This window comes from Saccostrea cucullata, unplaced genomic scaffold (assembly GCF_032062105.1).
Source record: "Saccostrea cucullata isolate Sc308-1 unplaced genomic scaffold, CSIRO_AGI_Scuc_v1 ctg578, whole genome shotgun sequence".
NCBI classification, from domain to species: Eukaryota; Metazoa; Mollusca; class Bivalvia; order Ostreida; family Ostreidae; genus Saccostrea; species Saccostrea cuccullata.
In genome coordinates, this window is record NW_026932815.1 from 142,501 (window position 1) to 166,881 (window position 24,381).

At 34.1% G+C, this 24,381-nt stretch overlaps 1 protein-coding gene across 4 annotated transcripts in view; it reads right to left on the reverse strand.

The window, feature by feature from the left end:
* The window catches only part of LOC134236242 (1-phosphatidylinositol 4,5-bisphosphate phosphodiesterase beta-4-like), a 75,048-nt gene that overhangs the window by 48,851 nt on the left and 1,816 nt on the right, over positions 1-24,381 (reverse strand). For all 4 annotated transcript variants that reach the window (XM_062718417.1, XM_062718416.1, XM_062718414.1 and 1 more), the window contains exons 2-11: positions 23,165-23,277; positions 17,631-17,711; positions 12,114-12,179; positions 10,742-10,879; positions 8,060-8,139; positions 5,837-5,890; positions 4,348-4,429; positions 3,863-3,963; positions 399-459; positions 165-273 (exon numbers count right to left, since the gene is read on the reverse strand). In XM_062718417.1, coding sequence (XP_062574401.1) covers positions 165-273; positions 399-459; positions 3,863-3,963; positions 4,348-4,429; positions 5,837-5,890; positions 8,060-8,139; positions 10,742-10,879; positions 12,114-12,179; positions 17,631-17,711; positions 23,165-23,248 — 856 coding nt within the window. In that variant the 5' untranslated portion in view covers positions 23,249-23,277. The remainder of the gene's footprint in view (positions 1-164; positions 274-398; positions 460-3,862; positions 3,964-4,347; positions 4,430-5,836; positions 5,891-8,059; positions 8,140-10,741; positions 10,880-12,113; positions 12,180-17,630; positions 17,712-23,164; positions 23,278-24,381) is intronic.

Genomic DNA, 24,381 nt, shown 5'->3' on the forward strand with positions numbered 1-24,381 from the left:
TTTATATGCTTGATTAGAACAAATTTAAACTACTGAATGTGGATAAAATGCAGTTTAAATTTCATGTTGCTAGAGGTCAAATAGGAAGACTATATAATGCATGTGAGTAAGGATGAGGATCTTTTTTCTCTGTATTTATCTAAGACCTGCTTAAATGGGTTTACCATTCTCAATATATTCTGGGTCTTTTTCATAGTTCTGGATGATCTGTAGAATTCTTTTCTTGTTATAATGAGGGAATAAAATTTCATTCAGTCGAGGGTCTCTCTGTCTCTGAAAAACAAACATACATTCATACTACTACATTTCTTTACTTTCTCCAAAAAAATTTCAGAAGATCGAGTCAATATTGAATAAATTGTGATAATTAAAACATTAGTATGTTCTACCTTACTTACCTCATTGAAAAAGTCCACAAGTTGAGGTACTGTAAGATATGTTTTTGTGGCACTACTAGCTCTGTTCATAAAAAGAACAAAATATATGATAATATAAACTCCTTGCTAAGGCCCCAAAAAATTAATCAATAGTTTCTCAGGCACCGCCGCATCAGTTCAAAAACGGCCGCATCAATAAATTTTATTGACATATTGAAAAGGGAAATAACTCAATTTTCTATTTTTCCAAAATGAAAAAGAAAATCGAGTTATTCCCCTTTTCATAAATGCTAAGAAAGACGTTTAGACGTTTTTATTAGAAAAACAATATATTTCTTCTAAATCTAAAGTATTTTATCAGTTAACTTTTAAATACCATAATTTTCGGGTTATAGGTTGATACTTTTTTTCTCAGAACCGCTGGGGTCGCCCAATATACGAATTCGACCTTTCTTAGGCTCAAGTTTACGAAAAATGCCCCAAAATCAATAAAATTTACGTAAATTTCAGAGCAAATCTGTGCCACTTTTATAACTTTTTTCATTATTTTACGCAGAAAAATTAATGCCTAGGTAAACAATAAAATATTTATTCTATAGCTTTCTTACAAAATAAATTCCATTAAATATCCGTTGATGACAAAGGAAAAAACTGTGCTTCATCAAGTTAATAATTCCTCAACGTGTTATCCATTGCCATCATGCGGTAGCCATCTTGTGAAGTTAGGAAGTCGCTATCGTTTACTAAAAGTAAAACCGCAACCGTATCAAAATTTAAAATACGGAAAAATTTTCAAGATCACAAGTGTAGTGTTTTACCATTAATTAGTAGATTGATAAATTGAAATAGTATTAATTTTTTTATTATAAAAGTCTTATATTTATTTTAATATAAAATGAGTGAAATAAATTGTTGCCAGTCAATTCCTAAAAATCGTTTTGAAAGATAGTTTGAAGTTTTACAAGCAATTATGGAAATATACATGCGGATGATAAAAAATTAATTTTATTGATATGGAGTTTTACAAGCAAAGAATTAGTAATAAATGCAGGTTACAGAAATATGATTTAAGACAGAAATATAATTTTAACTGATATAATAAGGTTTATCAAAAGCTTCTTCGTACACAAGAAGTACAGTCTGAATTACCGCTATACAAAGATTGGCTTCTAACGAATTTTAATTGTCTGACAGATAAAAGGATTTACACTGTGTGTACACGCAAAGGTTTCAACACCTGTGTTGGTTTAATACCCGCAGGGCATGATTAGCAAATCCACGTGCCGTTATAGGGTATTAGTGTTACACATCATTGAACAAACAAAGCCATGAAATTCATAATGACTGTCAAATTGTGGATGTACCGGTTCTCTCAATTAAATTTATAAATTAAACTTTCAGCGTGGTAATATTATTTCAATTCTTTACTGTTGCTTTATATATACATTCAATGGTCGTTTGCGGGTTTTAGCAAATCTCTGAAGAAGAAAAATGAAAATGGCGGACATCGAAGCAATTGTCGTCCACCGGTAAATAACTAACTGAATAAACTATATTCGGAATGTGTCCAAGTTGTTCTGAAATCAGAATTATTATTCTTTGATCTCGGGTATTTCCCGAATTATAGCTTAAAATAAGAAACGTATTTACGTGTTATTTTTGCCTCTCGTTTAACAACAGTATGAAACTACAGAGGCATTGAACAGGCAAGTTGGAGAAAAAAAGTAGTAACACAATTCAAAGAAGTTTTAACTACATTTTTTTAAAAACTTTATTTAAATGCTGTACTCATTAAAATACCTATTTGTTTTCTTGATACCTTCATGTCACGGAATGGCCCCGGTAATTTTAGAGGTTTACCTGTTCTGATACGTTGTATCTGCGTGAGAATCTTTAGAAAACGGGAAACAAAGCCTCATCCTATATAGTAAGTTCGTCCTATCTTAGGATTTTTCAAAAATTAAGGCTGAAAATGAGTCTTTCGACCTATATACCCCATCGACCTATAACCCGAAAATTACGGTAAATGTTTGGAATAACATTAGTTAATGTTGAATACATATTATAACTAATTTCAGAGAACAAAACTTAAGAATTAGTAGATATTATCATTTTACTGCACAAATGACTTACAAAAAAGGAGTAAAACCTGCTTTCAAAAAAAAAAAAAAAAAAAAAAAGCCTGCCTGTCGCATTGAATTTTGAATTTTTTGGCTTGAGAAACAATTAATTAATTTTTTTTTCCCTAAGTATATGCTTTCTATATATTTATTATACCCCCCGCTTGAAAAGTGGGAGGGTATATAGTAATCGGTATTTCCGTCCGTCCGTCCGTCCGTCTGTTACGCTTGATCTCTTATCCGCAACTCCTCTTATACTACTGAGTGAAATTTAATGAAACTTTCACAGAATCTTTATTACATATTGCCATTGTGCACCTCCTATTTTACTTTTTTATTCGACACGTAATTTAGGTTTCCCATAGCAAAACATGGACATTGCCATTATATGTTTTCCCATGACGTCACTATAGAAGCTTCTGGATAACATTTGATAGGACGAGTTATTCCTCTTTACAAATTACCGTAAAACAATATTTAGCAACACATGGACATTATGGGAGGCGGGGGGTATCATTTAGTGAGCTCATTGCTCACAGTACCTCTAGTTAATATGTATTTCTATAAATCTAAAGACTGGTCTCCTTAAAAATCAATATTTATATTAATCATTGCCCTATTCCTCATAGTAAAAAGATTTTGTTATTTATTCTATATTCCTATATACACTGTATTCCTTATAAAACTTTGATTCCCATATGTGGCTCTAAACTACTTTCTGGGGCCATGATTTGAATCTTAATGTACACTATATAACAAAGCTTTCACTTAAGTTTCAGCTTTCCAGTGGTTACTGTAGATTCCTTATTTTTCGCAAGTACGTATTATCCCGAATGGGCTCTACAACGTCAAATCGCGAGAATAATAATCCGCGAATGAACGGTTGATCAAGAGATTTTACATATATTTCAGCATCAAAAAAGTAAAGGCAAGTAATTTTAATTTGCATGTGGTACTTCTCGCAAAATTACGCAATAATTTATTCCACGCGTATTTTTACGAATCTATAGTATTGAGAATTTTTAAATTTTTTATAATAAATGTCATCAATTTTTTGCTCCTTCTTAATTATCTCCCTTTAAAGAGAGTGTGGCGTTTCACTTGAACCTACATTAATGAATTAAAAATTCTATCCAAATTTGCCATGGTGTTTTGGAGAAGGTCCAAAATGTGAAAAGATCATGGAAAGACTCAAGACAAATTTTTAAATCAGTAAATTTTACTTGAACTTTAACATGTTTAAGCTCAAGAGAGCTGAAAAGTTCTAGAATAAAAAAAAAAATATAGAATTTTTAAGATTATTCATCATAAATGAAAATTTCTGAACTATTAAACGATATGAAAAATTCACAAAATAACACTTACATTTCACGAAATAAGTCCTCTATGTCTGTTCTAGGGCAAATCTTGTGATAAAGTTCATAAAATTTGTCAAAAGTAAATAGTTTGGGGTCAATCTCATCATTCTGAAACATAAAGCATTCATTTTTTAGACAATGCATTTGAAAAAAAAAACACGAATGCCCTTAGAAGGACCATCAGTCCTGAGTTAAGAAAAATAACAGAAGTGGAGCATCTCCTTCCAAAAGAGTGTTTGTATTTTCTATGAGGCCTGTTTTTAATACAACTGTATTCACATCAAACAACACCAAAAGAATGTTCGTAAAAGACAGTATTTAAAAATAATTCTTGCTTCCTTATAATTTTATTTAACACCAATAAAATCTTACAATTTATTAATTATAATTACTCAGGTATTACAATCAAAAACAGGTTTCAATTATTGGTATAAAAAAGAATTTAACAAACAACTGTGTTCTTTACAAATGACTTCCTAGTGTAATCCTCACCTTTCCTCCCGGGAGACCCAGGTCCATCAAACACTGCATGATCATCTTCTCTGTCTTCCCAGAGGCAAACGTTCTGGTGATGCTACAAACAGCAATATGGAAAAGTTAAAGGTCACACAACACTGGTAGTAGATACATGCCATATTTGGAAAAAAAATATTACTGCTGTTTATTAAAAAACAAGGGGTCCATAAACCACAAAACTCACTTGAGCAACCTTTTTGACTTTGCTGATTTGCAAAAGATTTTCCCCCCTCATTATTCTAATAAAACATGTTGACCCTTACGGTGTGACCTTATGTTGTGACCCCTCTTAACCCTAACTTAAATCTCTTACTCTCTTTTACTTGGCATTAAACATTGTCTAATTAGTCATTATAAGCAGGATCCTTGGCTTTTCCTGGTTTAAAAAAAATCAGAAAAAATCATTTTTTCTGATCCTCTTTCTCAGGTCTTGTGAAAAAATTTGTTGCTTATGATTCTAAAACATTCATTATTCACTTAATGTGAAATCATTAATTTTCATGGGGGGGTTGTTTCATTGTTTTTGAGGTATAAAGAGACCTACGAATTCATGTCCACCACCAAAAGTTAAATAAAATAGGTAACAATCCTTCACCCCTACTGAGCCATAGTTATACCCCCGCTTGAAAAGCGGGAGGGTATATAGTAATCGGTATGTGCGTCCATCTGTCTGTTACGCTTTGGGGTACCCATCTCTTATCTGCAACTCCTCTTATACCACTGAGTGAAATTAAATGAAACTTTCAAAGAATCTTTATTACATATTGCCATTGTGCACCTCCTATTTTACTTTTTGATCCGACACATATTTTGGGTTTCCCGGCCACAGCAAAACATGGACTTTGCCATTATAACCATAGGGGAGGCGGGGGTATCATTTAGTGAGCTCGTTGCTCACAATACCTCTAGTTTTTCATCAAACCTCGAAAAATTTGACCCCATGAAATATGGCATTTTACAGTAGTTCATTTAGAAAACACACATTTTAATAGATATACATCTGAAGTACAGATTCTCAGGAAGCAGCATTATTATACCCCCTGCTTGAAAAGTGGGAGGGTATATAGTAATCTGGATTTCCGTCCGTCTGTACGTCCGTCCGTCTGTTACGCTTTATATCTTATCCGCATCTCCTCTTATACTACTGAGTGAAATTTAATGAAACTTTCACAGAATCTTTATTACATATTGCCATTGTGCACCTCCTATTTTACTTTTTTATTCAACACGTATTTTAGGTTTAGCATAGCAAAACAAGGACATTGCCATTATATGTTTACCTATGACTATAGAAGCTTCTGGATAACATTTGATAGGATGAGTTATTCCTCTTTACACATTACCGTAAAACAATATATAGCAAAACATGGACATTATGGGAGGCAAGGGGTATCATTTAGTGAGCTCATTGCTCACAGTACCTCTAGTTTCAAACTGCAAAAGATTAGAAGAAGTCATGACAAACCTTTTCACAGGGATGTTTCCCTTTGGATTGACCAACAAGCAAAGCTTTAACCAGCTGGAATTGGAAAAGAAAGAAATATTCAAATTAGGCTGATAAAGTTTAACATTTCTTTGGGTTTATTCTCAAATATTAAGCAAACTTAAACCAGAATTTACATTAAAATCAAACCAAATCTGTAGGAGGAGTAGTGTATTGAATGTATATCACAAAAATTTCTATTTCTAGTATCCATGACAACATCAATAATAATGGTTAAAAACTGATATATAAAAAATTATGCATCTTTGTGTATTCAGTGAAATCAAAGGTCAATATATAGAAGTATGTATCTTAGTGTAGTCTACTTGTGTGCCAAGTTATAAGGAAATCAGACCAAAACTGTAGGAGAAGTATTTTGAAAGTATTTCACAGAAATTTCTATTTTAGTAACCATGGCAACACCATTCATCAAATCAAATATATATAGAACTATGTATCCTAGTGTAGTCTACTTGTGTGCCAAGTTATATTGAAATCAGACCAAAACTATAGGTGGAGTAGCGTTTCAAAAAATATCCTCATTTGGTCTCTGATCAGTAGAGCTAAATTAAGTTTATCCTGAAAGAGTTATTAAAAAGAGATAATAAGTATTAACTCTTGGACAATATTTCTTAACAACAGAAAAATGAGTGATGCTCCAAGATCACAACATTTAATAAGAAAATACTAGCATGCTCAAAATGCCTATTAATCTATTATGTTGCATTAGACTCTCTTAATTTTGGCACAGGTGTAAAATGTTGATATTGTCTTTCTAACCTTGCAAGTGTAATAATTCAGTGATAACAAGTTCATGATGATATTGTCTTCATTTTAGTGCTAAACCAAAGTTTTGACTAAATTCCATTCAGGAATCAGTTCTTGACTTTAATTCAGTGAGGGTGTAATAGTTTGGGCCACTGATATTCGTTTGGATAGAGCAGTCGGTATATTATCTCACAAGATACAGGGGTTCCAGGTTCAGTTTCTGGTCCAGGCATACATGTTCTTCTTTTCTGTCAGATAACTTGATTCTATTGACCACCCATAGAATTGCATGTTCTTTCCTGTTACACATCTATTATGTATTGTCTATGCTTTAAACCTGAATCAATATTCCTGTCCTTTGTTAAATTCCATACAGTTGTCCGTTGACACCAAACCAAATGATTTTATATCAAATTCATTATACATGTATATATATTGTGGCCTACCAAGCAATTATATTTATGAATCTTTCGGATTCTCTGAAACAAATGGCCTACAGCCATAAGCGAAAGAAGAATAAATGAAGAATTTGCGATCAAACAGAATGTAATTTGACAAAATAAACCTCTTACTAGTTAAGAATATTATCTCTCATTAATTAAGCAGAAAATATACTCTATCAATGTCCATTCTTGAGAGAATTATATTTCTTTGATAAATGGGATAGATATGAACATGATTATGTTACTAATACAGCATCAACGTGACATCCGATTCCACATCAAGAGTCCAACAGGAACTGCAATAACCACTTAAACACAGAACTCTTGAATATACTTCTTTTCAATATTACCATAAAAACAAAGGCTTAAGAACTTTGGGGGCAAATATTGTCTGATTTGTCCCCACTGCACAAATTTGTGGCTAACATTATGTGATGTTGATTTCGCTGCACATATATTGTCTTCAAAGGAAAAAAACCTGCACTGAGGCAGCTGATAAAGGGTGCAAACCTTAAGCTTCGTGGCACACAATGTAACCTTGAGTTTGAAGATGATAATGCCAACTTTTATATCAATTAATGGATAAATAAATTGACTGAATAAAAGTACTGCCCACTAAAATAATTATATTTAACTGAATTGTATAACAGTATACCGGTATGTGAAGCTATGACATTGACTAGCTTGTTAAGAACTATATTTTATTTGAACACTAGGTTTGTGGCAAGATTTATTAAAATGAGACCAAAATTGAATAAGGAAACACCTATTAAATGCATTTCCCAGAAATGAGTATTTTAAGTAACCATGACAACACCATTCATCAAAGTAAAAAAAAATCCACAAAGAGAACCATATACATGTATCTCAGTGTATTGTACTTGTGAGTCTCGTTTTAATTAAATTAGGGTTTTTAAAGTATATTACAGAGATTTCACTGATAGGGGACTAATAATTACAAAAGAACCTAATTCATACAAGAAATGAGACCTACTGTTTTTTCAATGATGTCATTGGGCAGATGTTATTTGCTTTGGTGTTGGGCGTTAGTTTTCTCAGGCATTCATACCAAACCTGTCAAAAGAAATGTACTCAAAAACAAAGCTACAAGGTATTACAAAAATCGTTGAATAGATATAAAATGACATACATTCCATAAAATTTTAACTAACTTTGCTCATTCTATGACCAGTAAAGAAAAACAAAATATAACAAGAGGCCCACGGGCCTTATAGGTCACCTGAGTATTGTGTAACAACTTTCAAACAACAATTAAGTTTGGTTCATGTTTTAAACCAGAGGCCATGAAATTCACAATTTTGAAAGAGACACCATTGCTTATCATAATTATAAACTTAATGTCACAGGGTCAATCGTTTCAGAGAAAACGCTGGATTCGAGTAATGATGTTTTATTATGGATAACAGAAAAGAAACCTAGAAACATAGAAAACACTCTCACAACACACACATTAACAAGAGACAAATACAGCACGTTAAACAATGTTACAAATTACACAACATGCAAATTCACGTCGCTGTCATTAAGATATTTTACGTATTATCAAAATTGATATAAGTATTTACATCATTAGAATTTAATCTTACCAGGTATCCAGTATCATAAAATAATGAATGTTATTATAATAGTAATCAAGACATCGTATAACTCGATGACTTCATAAATGGTAAGACCTCATAAACCGTGAAGGTAAAAGCTAATGGATATCTTATTTGGGGGGATAAGCGCTTATATAGTGCACGAAGTTAGTATACATGCATATTAATTATCAGATAGAGGTCTGTCATTGGTCCACTGGTCGTACTCGTATACCTGGTCGGTTGGGAAGCTAAAAATAGAAACATCACGTGACAAACAAAACATTCACACATGGCACTCATTCACACAAACAGCGCTACGTTTGATTAGCAGTGCGCGCTAATCAAATATGAATTATTCACAAGGTATCTAATTAAATATCAACTGTGACATTAATATGCTTACTCTATTTACATAATACCCAGAGGTAGATCAGAGTAACAAAGAGAAAATGCACTTCCACTTTATAACCAGTTTTGCACTTCACCTGAAAGGAACCACTGACCCTGGGGCCACATATTTCAAAATTTTGCAAATTTTAACATAAAATGGTTAACTAATACCAAAGAGCAGATTTCAAAGCATTAATTTATTTTCAGACTATGTAACACCCCCCACCCCGACCCAGGGGGGCATAAAAAATAACCATTTTGCTAGATGCACCTTTCTTCATCATAAATACATACAGTGGACCTTCAGATATCCGGACGCCAGATATCCGGATGCTTCACTATCCGGACACCTTTTCATCGGAACAGAATTTTAAAATGTTATTATGTCTTGTTTGACTGGTGATTCAGGTATCCGGACGCTTCATATATCCGGACAATTTACTGGGAACCAAAGCGTCCGGATAAATGAGGGTCCACTGTACACTTGGATCATAGGTTCAAAACCCAGGAGCAAAGGAGGAGATTTTCAAAGAATTAATGTATTTTCATTATATAATCAATAGAGCCCCATCCTAACACCAGAACCCCTGACCCTGGGGCCATAAAATTCACAATTTTGGAAGAGGCACTCTTGCTCATCAGAACTATGTTCTTAGTTTGTATATTTAATACCCAGTAGCAGAGAAGAAGATTTTCAGACAATAAATGCATTTTCACTATATAATCAATAGAGCCCCGCCCTAACACCAGAACCCCTGACCCTGGGGCCATAAAATCACAATTTTGGAAGAGGCACACTTGCTCATCATTGCTATGTACTTAGTTCATTTATTTGATACCCAGAAGCAGAGGAGAAGATTTTCAAAGAATAAATGCATTTTCACTATATAATCAATAGAGCCCCCCCCCCCCCAACACCAGAACCCCTGACCCCGGGGACATAAAATTCACAATTTTGAAAGAGGCACTCTTGCTCATCAGGAATATGTACTTAGTTTATTTAATACCCAGGAGCAGAGAAGAAGATTTTTAAAGAAATAATGCATTTTCACTATATAATCTACAGTGGACCCTCATTTATCCGGACACTTTGGTTCCCAGTCAATTTGTCCGGATATGTGAAGCATCCGGATATCTGAATCACCAGTTAAACAAGACAAAATTACATTTAAAAATTTCGTTCCGATGAAAAATCGTCCGGATACTGAAGCATCCGGATATCTGGCGTCCGGATATCTGAGGGTTCACTGTATATAGCCCCGCCCTAGCACTAGAACCCCTGACCCTGGGGCCATGAATTTCACAATTTTGGTAGAGGACTCAATGCTCATTACATTCATGCCAACAGTTTGCCTGCTTGATGTCCAGGAGTAAGAAGATTTTTAAAGATTGCAATAATTTTAGTGGTTTTGGCCCCACCCCTCAGGCCCCAGGGGGGCGGGGACCATAAAATTCACAATTTATGTTCCCATTCACCCATAGATGCTGTATACCAAATTTGGTTGAAATTGGTTTAGTGGTTTCAGAGAAGAAGCTGAAAATGTTCAAATGTTAGAGAAGAAGCTGAAAATGTTCAAATGTTAACACGTCGCACGACGACGGACGAAAACGGATAGCAATAGGTCACCTGAGTTACCCAGGTGACCTAAAAAGGCCCAGAAGTACAGAATAGCCCAGATCGTTACCCGTGCGGTATCAGGGTCAGCAGCTATCATTGGTGTATAGTTGATGTTAACTAGGTCCAGTCCACTACAGATAGTAACTGTCCTCCATTCCAGATTACCATTACCCCTCTGTTCTATTTCAGCATAGGTACGAGGATCCTTGTATCAAAAAATACAAATATAAGCATGTCAATCTCATTAAATTAGGTTGAATCCTATTTAACTGTATAATTTTATAATTACATTCAAAAATTTTAATCCCCAATCTAATGCATACATACATGTACATTCCAGTGCAGTATTTGATGCAATAATATGTTAACAGTGCAACCGTTAGGGCAAGCACAAATACTTATAAATTTAGATCAGGCTCATCAAACTGAATTTTGCATTTAGACTCTGATGTCTAAATTGCATTAATATCAAACCAAAGCCTGAAAAGTGCTGAATTTAATGAAGACATTTATCATATTTATTTGCAATATATCCAATGCAAGTTTATTTTTTGTTGAACTTTTGTTGTTATTCTCGCCAGAACATATTTGAAAAATCCATGCAGTTCAAGTTAAAGCGGAAAAAATTTGTTTGGATCAATGTACAAGTCTGAATTTTCTCTTCGCCCAGGCATTGCTTTAAGAGCTTGCAGTGACAAGCAGGGCTTTGCGCGTCTTGCTGCGCTCACTATGAGTTAAGAGTCACATCTTAAAATGATTTCAAAAAAATCATATGTAATTTTATTTTAAAATCTATTATTAATTGATATAGGTTTAATTATTGATGGAATGTATGGAAGAGCCTAATGCTACATGTGAACACCATTTACTACTAAAAACGCTGAAAATGCAGATATTTAAAAAGTGGAGAAGTAACTTGCACTCTATAATTTTCCATTTGTATACATGTAGTATAATTTGTATTGAATAATTTTCATTTTTATTGTATGATTTTTCATTAGTATTGAATTTTTTTTTCATGTTATAGTATACAATTGCATTCTCCAGTATTTTATTTGTATCATATAATTTTAAATTTATAACTTAATTTTAATTCTATATTGTTTCATTTATCTTTCGTCTATTGGTCTTTTATAATTTTTCATTTGCAATAAACTATTTTCCATTTGTATTCAATAAATTACTATTTATATTGTATATTTCTTTATTTTAATTCTATAATTTGCCACTTGCATTATTTTTTTTCTATCTGGAAAATTAAAGAATACAGATGAGAGAAAAATTTTACAATACAAAATTATAAAATATAAATTTATGGAAAATTACTCAAAATAAATGTTGCAACATTTAACATGCCATATTCTTGGGTACAGGGAAAATCGAATATCTCTAATTCCCAGTGTTCCCAAGAGTGTTGAATTTCTCAACAGAAAACTTACATTTATTTTAGGAGCCAATCCTAAGCGAATGTCATTAACCTGAGATATTTCTAGAACCTGGCCATCCTGCAAAGATAACAGGGATAAAATTCAGTTTAAAAAATCAAAAACATCCTGTTTACAGGTTTAGCATTATAATATAGAAGACACATAGGCCTAAAACCTTGTTCCGATAATTAACACAACATTGTCACTGTGAAGTACTTCAGGCCCCAGGATCATGAAACAAACTTAGACTTAAGTCAATTTTTATTTATTTATATATTGAATTTATCTCTACATTTGCAGATGACGAACCTTTTGTGAAGCAATATTAAACAAGAGGCCCATGGGCCACATCGCTCACCTGAGCACATGGGCTGGTTAAAAACACAAATCAGCTTAGTATTGAAAAGCTTACTTGTTGGGGGAGGGGGGATTTGAATTTTCTATTACTTGAGAATGTCACTATATCAATAAGGTATGCATGTATAATTTCACCATACTTGAAAAGAAGATTTTTAAAGATTTCTCCAACATATTACTCTATCTCCCACCGTGACCCCTCGCTAACCCCCCTCTGTTCTGGAGAAGATTTTATCCTATATATTCCTATGTTAAAATTTGATCAGCCATTGTGGCCCCGTCCTACACCTGGGGGTTATGATTTGTACAAATTCGAATCTACACTACCTGAGGATGCTTCCACATTAGTTTCATCTTTCCTGGCCCAATGGTTCTGGAGAAGAAGATTTTTAAAAGATACCATTAATTTTTCATTTATTCATAATTATCTCCCCTTGGAAGAGGGTTTGGCCCTTCATTTGAACAAACTTAAACCCCCTTCACCCAAGGATGCTTTGTGGCAAGTTTGGTTAAAATTGGCCCAGGGGCTCTTGAGAAGAAGATGAAAATGTGAAAAGTTTACAACAACAACAACAACGACAGACAATGGACAAATTTTGATCAGAAAAGATCACTTGAGCCTTCCGCTCAGGTGAGCTGAAAATAATTTACTTTCATTTTTGTCTGCTTGACTTCTTAAGGTGTAATATCCCTCTGATAAGAGAAATAACTTTCTGAAGACATTTTTCCATGAAATTCAATGGTTTGTCTTGTCAGAATGTACATAGTACTTTAATGAAGTCCATTTTTACAGTCAACTCAAACAAATCTAATCTAATGTACAGGTGTTGATTTATAGTTTCTATTGCCAATATTTTCATTAACTATCTATACAAGAGGCCCAGGGGCCACAGTGCTCACCTGAGCACATTGGCTTGGAAAAAGCACATTTCAGATCAGAAATGAAAGTTTACGGGGGGGGGGGGGGGGGGGGGGGCTAAAAAAATTTTAACCCCCCAGGGGTTCATGATTTGAACAAACTAGAATCTACACTACCTGAAGATGATTCCATATTAATATCACTAATCATAGCTTTGAAGTACTTAAAAAGATGATTTTAAAAGGTTTCCCTATAAATCCATATGTAAAACTTTGGTCGGCCATTTTGGCCCCACCCTAGCCCCGGGGGTCATGATTTGAACAAACTTGAATTTACACTACCTGAGGATAATTCCACATGAGTTTCATCTTTCCTGGCCCAGTGGTTCTTGAGAGGAAGATTTTTAAAGATTTTTCCTATATATTCCTATGTGAAACTTGGGTGGCCATTTTGGCCCCACCCTAGCCCCGGGGGTCATGATTTGAACAAATTTGAATCTACACTACCTAAGGATGATTCCACATGAGTTTCATCTTTCCTGGCCCAGTGGTTCTTGAGAAGAAGATTTTTAAAGATTTTTCCTATATATTCCTATGTAAAACTTGGGTTGGCCATTTTGGCCCCACCCTAGCCCCGGGGGTTATGATTTGAACAAACTTGAATCTACACTACCTGAGGATGATTCCACGTGAGTTTCATTTTTCCTGGCCCAGTGGTTCTTGAGAAGAAGATTTTTAAACATTTTTCCTATATATTCCTATGTAAAACTTGGGTCGGCCATTTTGGCCCCACCCTAGCCCCGGGAGTCATGATTTGAACAAACTTGAATCTACACTACCTGAGGATGATTCCACATGAGTTTCATCTTTCCTGGCCCAGTGGTTCTTGAGAGGAAGATTTTTAAAGATTTTTCCTATATATTTCTATGTAAAACTTGGGTCGGCCATTTTGGCCCCACCCTAGCCCCGGGGGTCATGATTTGAACAAACTTGAATCTACACTACCTGAGGATGATTCCACATGAGTTTCATCTTTCCTGGCCCAGTGGTTCTTGAGAAGAAGATTTTTAAAGATTTTTCCTACATATTTCTATGTAAAATTTGGGTCGGCCATTTTGGCCCCACCCTAGCCCCGGGGGTCATGATTTGAACAAATTTGAATCTACACTACCTAAGGATGATTCCACATGAGTTTCATCTTTCCTGGCCCAGTGGTTCTTGAGAAGATTTTTTAAAAATGCCATTAATTTTTCTCTAATTCATAATTATCTCCCCTGGGAAAAGGGCGTGGCCCTTCATTTGAACAAACTTGAATCCCCTTTACCCAAGGATGCTTTGTGGCTAGTTTGGTTGAAATTGGCCCAGTGGTTCTTGAGAAGAAGTCAAAAATGTGAAAAGTTTATAGACAGACACACGGACGGACGGACAGACGGACGCCGGACAAAATGTGATCAGAAAAGCTCACTTGAGCCTTCGGCTCAGGTGAGCTAATAATAGTTTACCTAAAACATTTATACCAAGTTTCTTTAAACGTGAAAATTGAGATATTTCTATCTTTTAAAGTATGTCTTTTAATTGTTTCAAAAATTGTTTCAAAAAAATTGTTTATAAACATTTAATTAAAATTTTGTTTCACTAAAAAATATTTTCAAGGCTGGCTGATGATGGAAAGATAACTATTGTTGATGGATGCATATTATTTTACAAGCACAGAAAACAGGAAACAATTTGATATTCTGATTTAAAAAGCAACGCTTCATTATGTTTTCAAATCAGAATTAGATGACATTAAACATTATTTTCATATATACCTCATACTTTTAATTTTGTTGTGAGATAAAAAAAATTATTGATATTTCTAATTACCATATAAAATTTTCTTCATATCATGATTAGACATAATATTCATTTTTGAAAAAGTAAGCAACGCTTCATACTTCAAACTATTTTCCATTTGCATCTAATGCTGTTGTTATTGATGAAAATCAATGTTTGGAATTTTAAAAATAATTGGTGAAATTTGGAGCAGAGAGATATTTCACCTTAAACCTTTTAGTACAACATTAAGATTTTGACTTAAGCTTAAAATGTTTATTTATCCTGGGGGTGGTTTGGAAAATTTCATGCTTTTTGGCATCAGGATTCCTCAACCATCCTTTTAAAATGAAAAGCTAAAATTAGCCAAAACTAACTCAGCCATATTAATTGAATGTTTACTAAAGATTGACTGGAACAGATAGCAGAAGGTCACATGACTAAGGAACCAATAAGATTTCAGTCTGACAGATCCTTATTTGTACTTCATTGTCTGGACAGGAGTTACGACTTTTTGTTCAAGCAGAAATTCTCTTTACCCAAGAATCTTCCTGTTCAGTTTAGCTGAATTAACACCCACTAGTTCTTCAAAGAAGCTTTAATATGTTTCTTTTTTTCTGATGCAGTAGACCTTGAGAAGATTTTAAAAAGATGTCTGCACATACTTAGAACTTTTTTATTTCACTAAAGCTCCAAACATGTTGTATGCTAGAACAATGAAAGTTTAACAACCGAACAAATCAATGTGTGAACAGTATATATACATGTAAATAAATATACATTAAAACTCGCTTAAATAACGAAGTCACTGGGACCTATGAAATTACTTTGTTATATCCGTAATTCGTTATATCCATATAGGGAATTTGTTAAATTTATATAGCTGGGGATACAAAATAAATTCGCTATATCCATGAATTCCCTATATCCGTGTTCGAACTAAACGAGTTTTGCTGTAATAAACTGCAGAAAGATCTATGATAAGTCATTAATTTTTTCAAGAAATCTTCATTATCTCCCTTTGAGAGAAGACATGCCTTTCATTTGAACATAATTCCAATCTTAACTTTATTTATTGATTCCCTGTGTTTTGATTGGGCGAGAGCAACTTCAAGAAAAAATTTACACATCGATAAATTTTTCAATCAGAACTACTTTCTTGACCAAGCTTCTAGGCTGTTGTAAAAACAATGAAAACAGTTACGTCTAGTCTCTTTTAGCTAAATTATGATTACAAGAAACTTGAAATTAAATAAACAAAACTGTTGACAAACAGGACCGAAAGACGATAATGTTATGCTTATGTCACAGTCGGATTACGAGTGCGAATTTTTTTAAAAATCGCTCGACGTTCGATCTAGGCCTAATACGAAGTAATTGAGCTCAGTTGGTATCCGTGATAGGGAAAAGAAACATACCTCAGACTCTGGTCTTATGAGCATCAAATTCATATTTTTACATCCTAGCTAAGCCTCTATTCTTCCTCAGTCTTTGAACAAACCAGAGCAAATCGAGGGCATCTGCAACTTTCGCTCTGAGAGTTGTTGTTAATGTCCACATGGTCATGGTCAAGGACAATTTATTCTGGAGTATACTCTTATTTACGATATTTGTTGACTTAAACCACATTCGATGAGTTTTTATAAGTTTATTTATTGACTCTTATTTACGATATTTGTTGACTTAAACCACATTCGATGAGTTTTTATAAGTTTATTTATTGACTGTTTTGACAATTTAAGTTGAATTTTTATCGATATTCAACTCGATTACGTTTCTTTACGGCATAAGTATTCCTACAAAATACTACAATACTATCCTACAAAAAGTACGAAAATAACGGATTGTATGGAGGCCTCAAAGTGAAATAATTTTAATAATTTTTGAAAATTCGTAATTGGAATTATAAGAATTGTACATTCATTTTTCAAAATTTATCGATGTGTAAACTCATGCCTTTTACTCACAAACCTTACATAAAAGTGCTTATTCAGTTTGTGAGTAAAAGGGCATGAGTTTACACATCGATAAATTCTGAAAAAAGAACGTTTAATCCAATAACAAATGTACTTTAATCCCCTTTGCCCAAGAATGCTCTTTGGGTAAATTGATCCAGTGGTTCTGGACAAGAACTCAAGAAGATGAAAATGTGAACAAGAACTCAAGAAGATGAAAATGTGAACAAGAACTCAAGAAGATGAAAATGTGGACAAGAACTCAAGAAGATGAAAATGTGAAAAGTTTGATAACAATGACGAAGATAACAACAACAATGACAGACAGACAGCAGACAAATTTTGATCAGAAAAGTTCATCTGATCTCAGGTGAGCTAAAAGTTAAAAAAATTTACAGAAAACACACAATACATGGAGAAAAAGACACCACTGACACTCTGTCCAGAAAAGCTCATATATTTCATATTTTTAGATCATGTATGCTTAAAATATTTTAACAATGATTTAAATATGGAGGATTTTCAACATAAAAAGACGTCTTACCCGATCTGTGCTTTGCCAGTTGATGAAGAATCCATATTCATCAACCTTCACAATACACTTAGGTTCTAGTGTAGCTGATTCCTAAAAATATAAATAAAGTCAAGTGTAATAAAGTTACAAACTATATTCTTTAGTCGCCTTTGATCAATGCCCTAGGAAGTGAACAAACAATTTTGAATCATTTAAAAAATGCAAAAGGCCCCTGAGCCTTGATGGTCAAACTTTTGATTATAGTGTCTGTGGGTCTAACAAAATGAGCCTGAACTGACACTGGAATCAACATGATCAAAAGCTCTCATGAAAAATAAATAACAGTCCAAACAATAATTAATGTTTATCTGGTAATCAGCAACATCTCAGACTGTAGATCTGTTTATCTCAAACATGTGGAGGATACTGCCCATGAGATAAACTTATGCTTTATCCACGGGTAGGTGCTTTATAAATAGCACTTCCAGTTTTAATACAATCCTTTGCTTCAATCAAGAATTAAATTTATCAAAACTTTGATTTGTGAAAATGCTTGTCTTATAAAATGAATGAAAGTAAGAATTTTATACCTCTGAGAAGTAACAAACTTCATTAATACATCCTTACTCGGCTTACTGGCTACTGTGAAGATGAATGTTACCCCACCCTACCTCCCAAATCCTTTTCAAAAGAAACATAAGGCCTAGATCAGTTACGTTGTTGGTGCAAGATTCTTTTGACACTTCAACCATCTGTGATGAGTATGAAACCTTGTTATGTTTGGTACTGACAGATGCACAGATAAACAGGAAGTTGTCATCCAATTTGTACAAAAATGTATTCCACAACATGGTCATCGTCGCAAACCACGGCCAAAATGTACGCTCCTCTCCCATTCTGGCCGTGGTTGAAGAGAGAATTCTTCGTAGCTCATTAAAATATTGACCAATGCGAGTAAAGCATAGTCGGATGATGAACTTTATCGCGACCTTTCAATAACCAATCGCAGTATAGGAAATATTTCTTGTATACTGTTTACGCCAATTGTTGATTTTGATTGCGATGGAAACAAAACTTGCCACTGACTGAATATGACGTCACAATAGAGAGGCGTAAATATTCAAGATTACGGCTTTTTGTGATCAAGCAGCCACGGGTAGGAGGGAGCTAATGTGGACTCCGGACCATGGCTTGAGACGATGCAACATGGTATGCCTAAAGAATGAGTGTGCTAAAATTTCAAACATCTGCAATTAGTGTTTACTGACAAAACTGTGACCAAAACTTGTAACAGAAACACAAGGGTAAAACAGTTTACCCCACCTCTGTCGATTTTCCCGTGAAATCCTGGCTTACGATTGGTTGAAGTCTGTTACGTGAAGGCGGTGGATTAATTATACCCGGTCAGTTGTAAATCTATACCCGGTCGATGTATTACGACACAAACGTGACGTCATAATAAGCACAGTATAAACGTGATGAAGCATTTAGCAGAGAAAACCATCTATAAACTACAGATAAAACGTAAATGTTACATCGGTGGGGTAAATTCGTTACATAGTCTTTTAGTGACAGGGTATGGGATGATACCTGGTTAGTAAATTTCATACCTGACTCGGCTCCGCCTCGCCAGGTATGAAATTTACTAACCAGGTATCATCCCATACCCTGTCACTAAAAGACTATGTAACTAATAATACCCTCCTTTCCTTTGGAGTGGGGATATATATACATTTATTATACCTCTATTGATAATACTCAAATTTGATTGGCTGGTAAGAAAACTTTAAAACACAACAATGACACCAAATGGTACTGTTTACAGCAATACTGAACTAGGAAACATTGCAGGAGGGATATAATGACCAGGTCATTATTTTTAATGACCGCTAAAAATGACCGCTTAATCAAAAATTCGTTTTTCAGTGAAGTTAATGCATAAAATAATAATTATTCGAAAAAAAACCAACATGTTTTAAAAATGTGCATGGTCTGTTTTGCATTACCATACAGAATACGGTAAAATTTTATCGTTACAATATATCGTTTCAATATATCGTTACAATTCAGTTCAATAGAATGTAGACAGGTAGAGGCGGCTCTTTAAAGAGTTAAATTCTGTGTTAGATTTTGACTGTGTAGAGGAAAAGTAATCGTTAGTTATAACAACGTATTTCGCTATCAACCAAATGTTGTTTTAATCAGTAAATCATGATGCAAAAACTTATACAACTTGCAGACGTCAATATAAACAACTTCACTATCCGGTCTGTAGCAAATCCCGATCAGAGAAAGAATTGATAACGGTTAGAGATTCATACTTTTCAATATATATCGGTATAATAAAACAAATAATTACCCCTTGTGAGTTCAACATGGTGAAATAAGGACCCTCGACCTGGCCAACTTGATGACCTGCCCTGACCTCGGCCGCTACGCGGCCTCGGTCAGGTCAGGTCACCTCGTGGGCCAGGTCGAGGGTCCTTATTTCACCATGTTGACCTCACAAGAGGTAATTAATTGTATAATGTATAATAAAGTGCACCCTGAGTGACTGCACTGCATATATTAAGCCTGTCAAAAATTGTTCAGTATCTAGTACATAGTAGTATTTATAGGACATTTAAAACTCATTGGAAGATTTCTAAAGAATTGATACATTTTTCCCTACATATGAAGTAGAACACCATCATGACACTAGACCCCTGACCCCTAGGTCATGAATTAAACAATTTTGAAAGATACATACTTAATCATCATGATAATGCACTACACGTCTGCTTAATAGACAGGAGCAAGACTTTTCAAAGCATGTATGCATTTTTTTAACTGAATGATCAATACGGTACCAGGGCTCGACATTAACGCTTGTCCGCTTGTCCGGTACCAATGAAAAATAAATTCGGACAAGTGAATATTGCTGGGCACTTGTCCGATTGGACAAGTGCATTTTAATGTAAAGGGGTCTCTAAATAATAAAAAGAACGACTGTTGAAAGCTAAATCGGTAGTCTCAAGACGGAAGCTGTACATCAAATCCAAACTCTGATCCCGAAATATATCGCTATATTAAAATACTGAGTTCATATTCGATCGGGATCGAAGTTCACTAATTGCTTACTACTAAAAAAAGTCATGGAAGTTACGAATCGAAGTGTGAATATTGTTTGATGTTGACAGGTTCACTTGTGGACATTTATGTTATTGTCAGGACAGAAAGCCTAAATTAAATTTCGTTTTATATGTCTGTTGTATTTATCATTAACATCATGAATCAATCAAGCGCATGACATGTTTAAATACATGAACTTAATTCAAATTTTCAAGTTGAAACTATTGAACTTTATTGAAAATTTTCGGACAAGTGAAGTTGAAATTCGGACAAGTAAATGTCTTGGTCACTTGTCCGCATGGACAAGTAGGAAAAAAAAGTTAATGTAGAGCCCTGGGTACAACCCTTGCACTTGAATCCCTGACCCTGGGGACCATGAGTTTTAAAATTTTGGCAGAGCTCAATGCTTCCAAAATTCATACAAATACTAGTAGATTGACTGCTGTTGTCATGGGGAGTGAGAAAGGAGATTTTTAAGGTTTCTTGATTTTTTATGGTTTTGACCTCCTCTCAGGTCCTAGGTTTCTAGGGACTACAAAATTCATAATTTTTGTTCCACATTTTAGATAGATGATATATATGCCACCATTCCTTGAAACTGGTTCAGCAGTTCCAGAGCAGAAGCTGAAAACATTCTGAAGTTTACTACTGACAGCTTTAAAACATCATTAGATTTTAAAATGATCAGGATAATTATGGATAAAAAACTTTTTCAAATGACCTAGAAATTACATTATTTATAGTAACTACTGACTAGTTGTCGTAAGTGAATTAACTCAAGGGCTGTCACGCATAAACTTTTTAGAAACTTCACCCTGTATTTTCCAATCTTGAATACTGTGAAATCACTTATTTTTCTTGGGGTTTAATTTTTGCTTTTTGTCCACCAGAAAATGAAATTTTTTACATATATTACCACTTAACATTTCTTCATCCAGGAAATCATATCCCCATCATGCCCATAAACCAATATATTTTCCCTAAATCATGAAAATTTGATCCCTCAAAAATATGTGATTTTTAGAGTGTATGCCTTTGAGCAACCTTGTACCCTTTATCAAAGATACTTTATGCAAAGTTTGATTGAATTTTGTTCAGAAATTCTAGAATCAAGAAAAACAATCAATAGACTAGAACTGGCAAGAAAAGCTCATTATATAGCCTTTGGCCTATGTTGAGCTAATCAAAATAGTTTTCTTTTTGTTCTTGCAGGGCTCGACATTAACGCTTGTCCGCTTGTCCGGTACCAATGAAAAAAAATTACGGACAAGTGAATTTTGCTGGGCACTTGTCCGATTGGACAAGTGATTTTTTATGTAAAGAAGTCTTCAAATAATAATAATTTTAAAAAAAAACTATTGAATTAAAAGTTTATCTTATAAAAACGGAAGCGTATATAAACCCGAATTTCGATCCGATATCAATCGCTCTCTAAGTTCACACTTGATCGGGATCGATGTTTACTAATTGCAGCCATACTATTGCATGGCGTGGATCTTATGACGTTTGCAGGTTTAGAATATATTTGATTGATATTACAGATTCACTTGCGAACATTTATATTGTTGTCAGGACAGGAAATCTAGATAAAATTTTGTTTCATATGTGTTTGTCTTATTTATCAATAACAACACTAATAAATCAAGCACGTTTAAGTTTTTCATTTAAGTAATTGTTTTCATGTTGACGGAATAAGATATTCATTGAAAAATTTTTGGACAAGTGAAGTTGAAGTTTGGACAAGTAAATATCTTGGTCACTTGTCCGAATGGACAAGTAGGAAAAAAAGTTAATGTCGAGCCCTGTCTTGTACCACACATATCTAATCAAAGTACTCAGTACAGAGAGCCGGGCTCATTTACAGAGTAGAATGGATTTCTTACATGAATCACGTTTATATTCTGATAAAAAAATTATTTTAAAACTATCAATATAAATGATAAGACACTGACAGTGAGTTTTTCAATCCTAATACCACGGTCCGATTTTGTCAGAATCAGAATTAATCTGGTACCGCAGCTGAATGTAAACAAACAGGCCAGTCTGGTTCCCTCTCCTGCTTTACTTCGTATGTGTAGAGAACTACGGTAACACTGATTATCAAAAATCCTTACGCTAATGAACTATGTTCTTTGACTTATGAAGTTTTCAAAGTCATTACTACTAATGTTTATTTTATATAGATAAAACTTTGTTTTATTTTTGTTGCTTTATTTAGCGTTTGTATTATCTCAAAAGCAGTTGAGAGTAAGAACTATATTATTGCATGTAACTTTAAAATGGCGACTATGGGGTCAACATCCTGCCTTGAACACGATCACATAAGCCGGCAATTGCTCTTTGAGCAATAAGCCCGGCTAAAAATTATGCATATTTCATCCTATTAATATTTATATTCACCATAACATTTGTATGTAATTCAATAAGCTTTTTTAGTATAAATGAACACATACCTCATCCCATCTGTCAAACACAGCTCCCTTAAGAAGAACTTCTGGCACAGGTATTTGCCACTGGAAATCAGTGACTTTTGCCATAGGTTAAGGGTTTACTTTGTACAAACCATCTGTAAAACAGCAATCAAACATATATATTTGAATCTACATTACCTGAGGATGCTTCCATATAAATAAGACTTAGAATTGGCTTTGCTATTCTTGAGAAGATTTTTTCCTATGTATTCCTTTGTCAAACATTGATAGCCCATTGCAGTCCTGCTCTACCCATGGGTTGGAGAAGGGGGGGGGGATTTGAACAAATTTGAATCTACACTATCTGGGGATAAAAAATTTGAATCTACACTACCTGAGGATGCTTCCGCATGAATTTTCTATTTCCTGATCTACTGTTTTTAAGGAGATTTTTTAAATAGTGTAAATAAATTTTCAATAATTCACAAAAAAGACCTGATACCCTTCATTTGAAGAAAATTGAATTCCCTTTAGCATGTTTAGCCAAGAATAATTTATGGCAAGTTTGGTTGAAAATTTGTAGAAGACCATCATGCTTTTCTCTTCATTCATTGGACTGGACCATTGTTTTCTGTAGGCATGCATCACTGTGCACAAAACAACAATGTCCATATAAGTTACAGCTCCAGTACATCAGTCCCGTTTGACGCAGGAATTTGTCGCCAGACAGGGCTCTACATTAACGCTTGTCCGGCACCAATGAAAAAAAATTACGGACAAGTGAATATTGCTGGGCACTTGTCCGATTGGACAAGTGATTTTTCTATGTAAAGAAGTCTTCAAATAATAATAATCATAAAATAAAAAACAACTATTGGAAAGTTTATCGAGTGAAAACGGAAGCAGTACACATAAACCTGAATTTCGATCCCGATATCAATCGCTATGCAAGTTCAATCTGCAATCCTCGGCTGACTCCGCTACGCTCCATTCAAACCATGAGGTACGAGTTATCCGAGGAACTCCCGAGTTATGCAAGTTCACACTATCGGGATCGATGTTCACTAATTGCAGCCATACTATTGCATGGCATGGATCTTACGACGTTTGCGAGTTTGGAATATATTTGATTGATATTACAGATTCACTTGCGAACATTTATGCTGTTGTCAGCACAGGAAGTCTAGATAAAATTTTATTTTATATGTGTTTGTCTTATTTATCAATAACTACAGTAATAAATCAAGCACATTTAATTT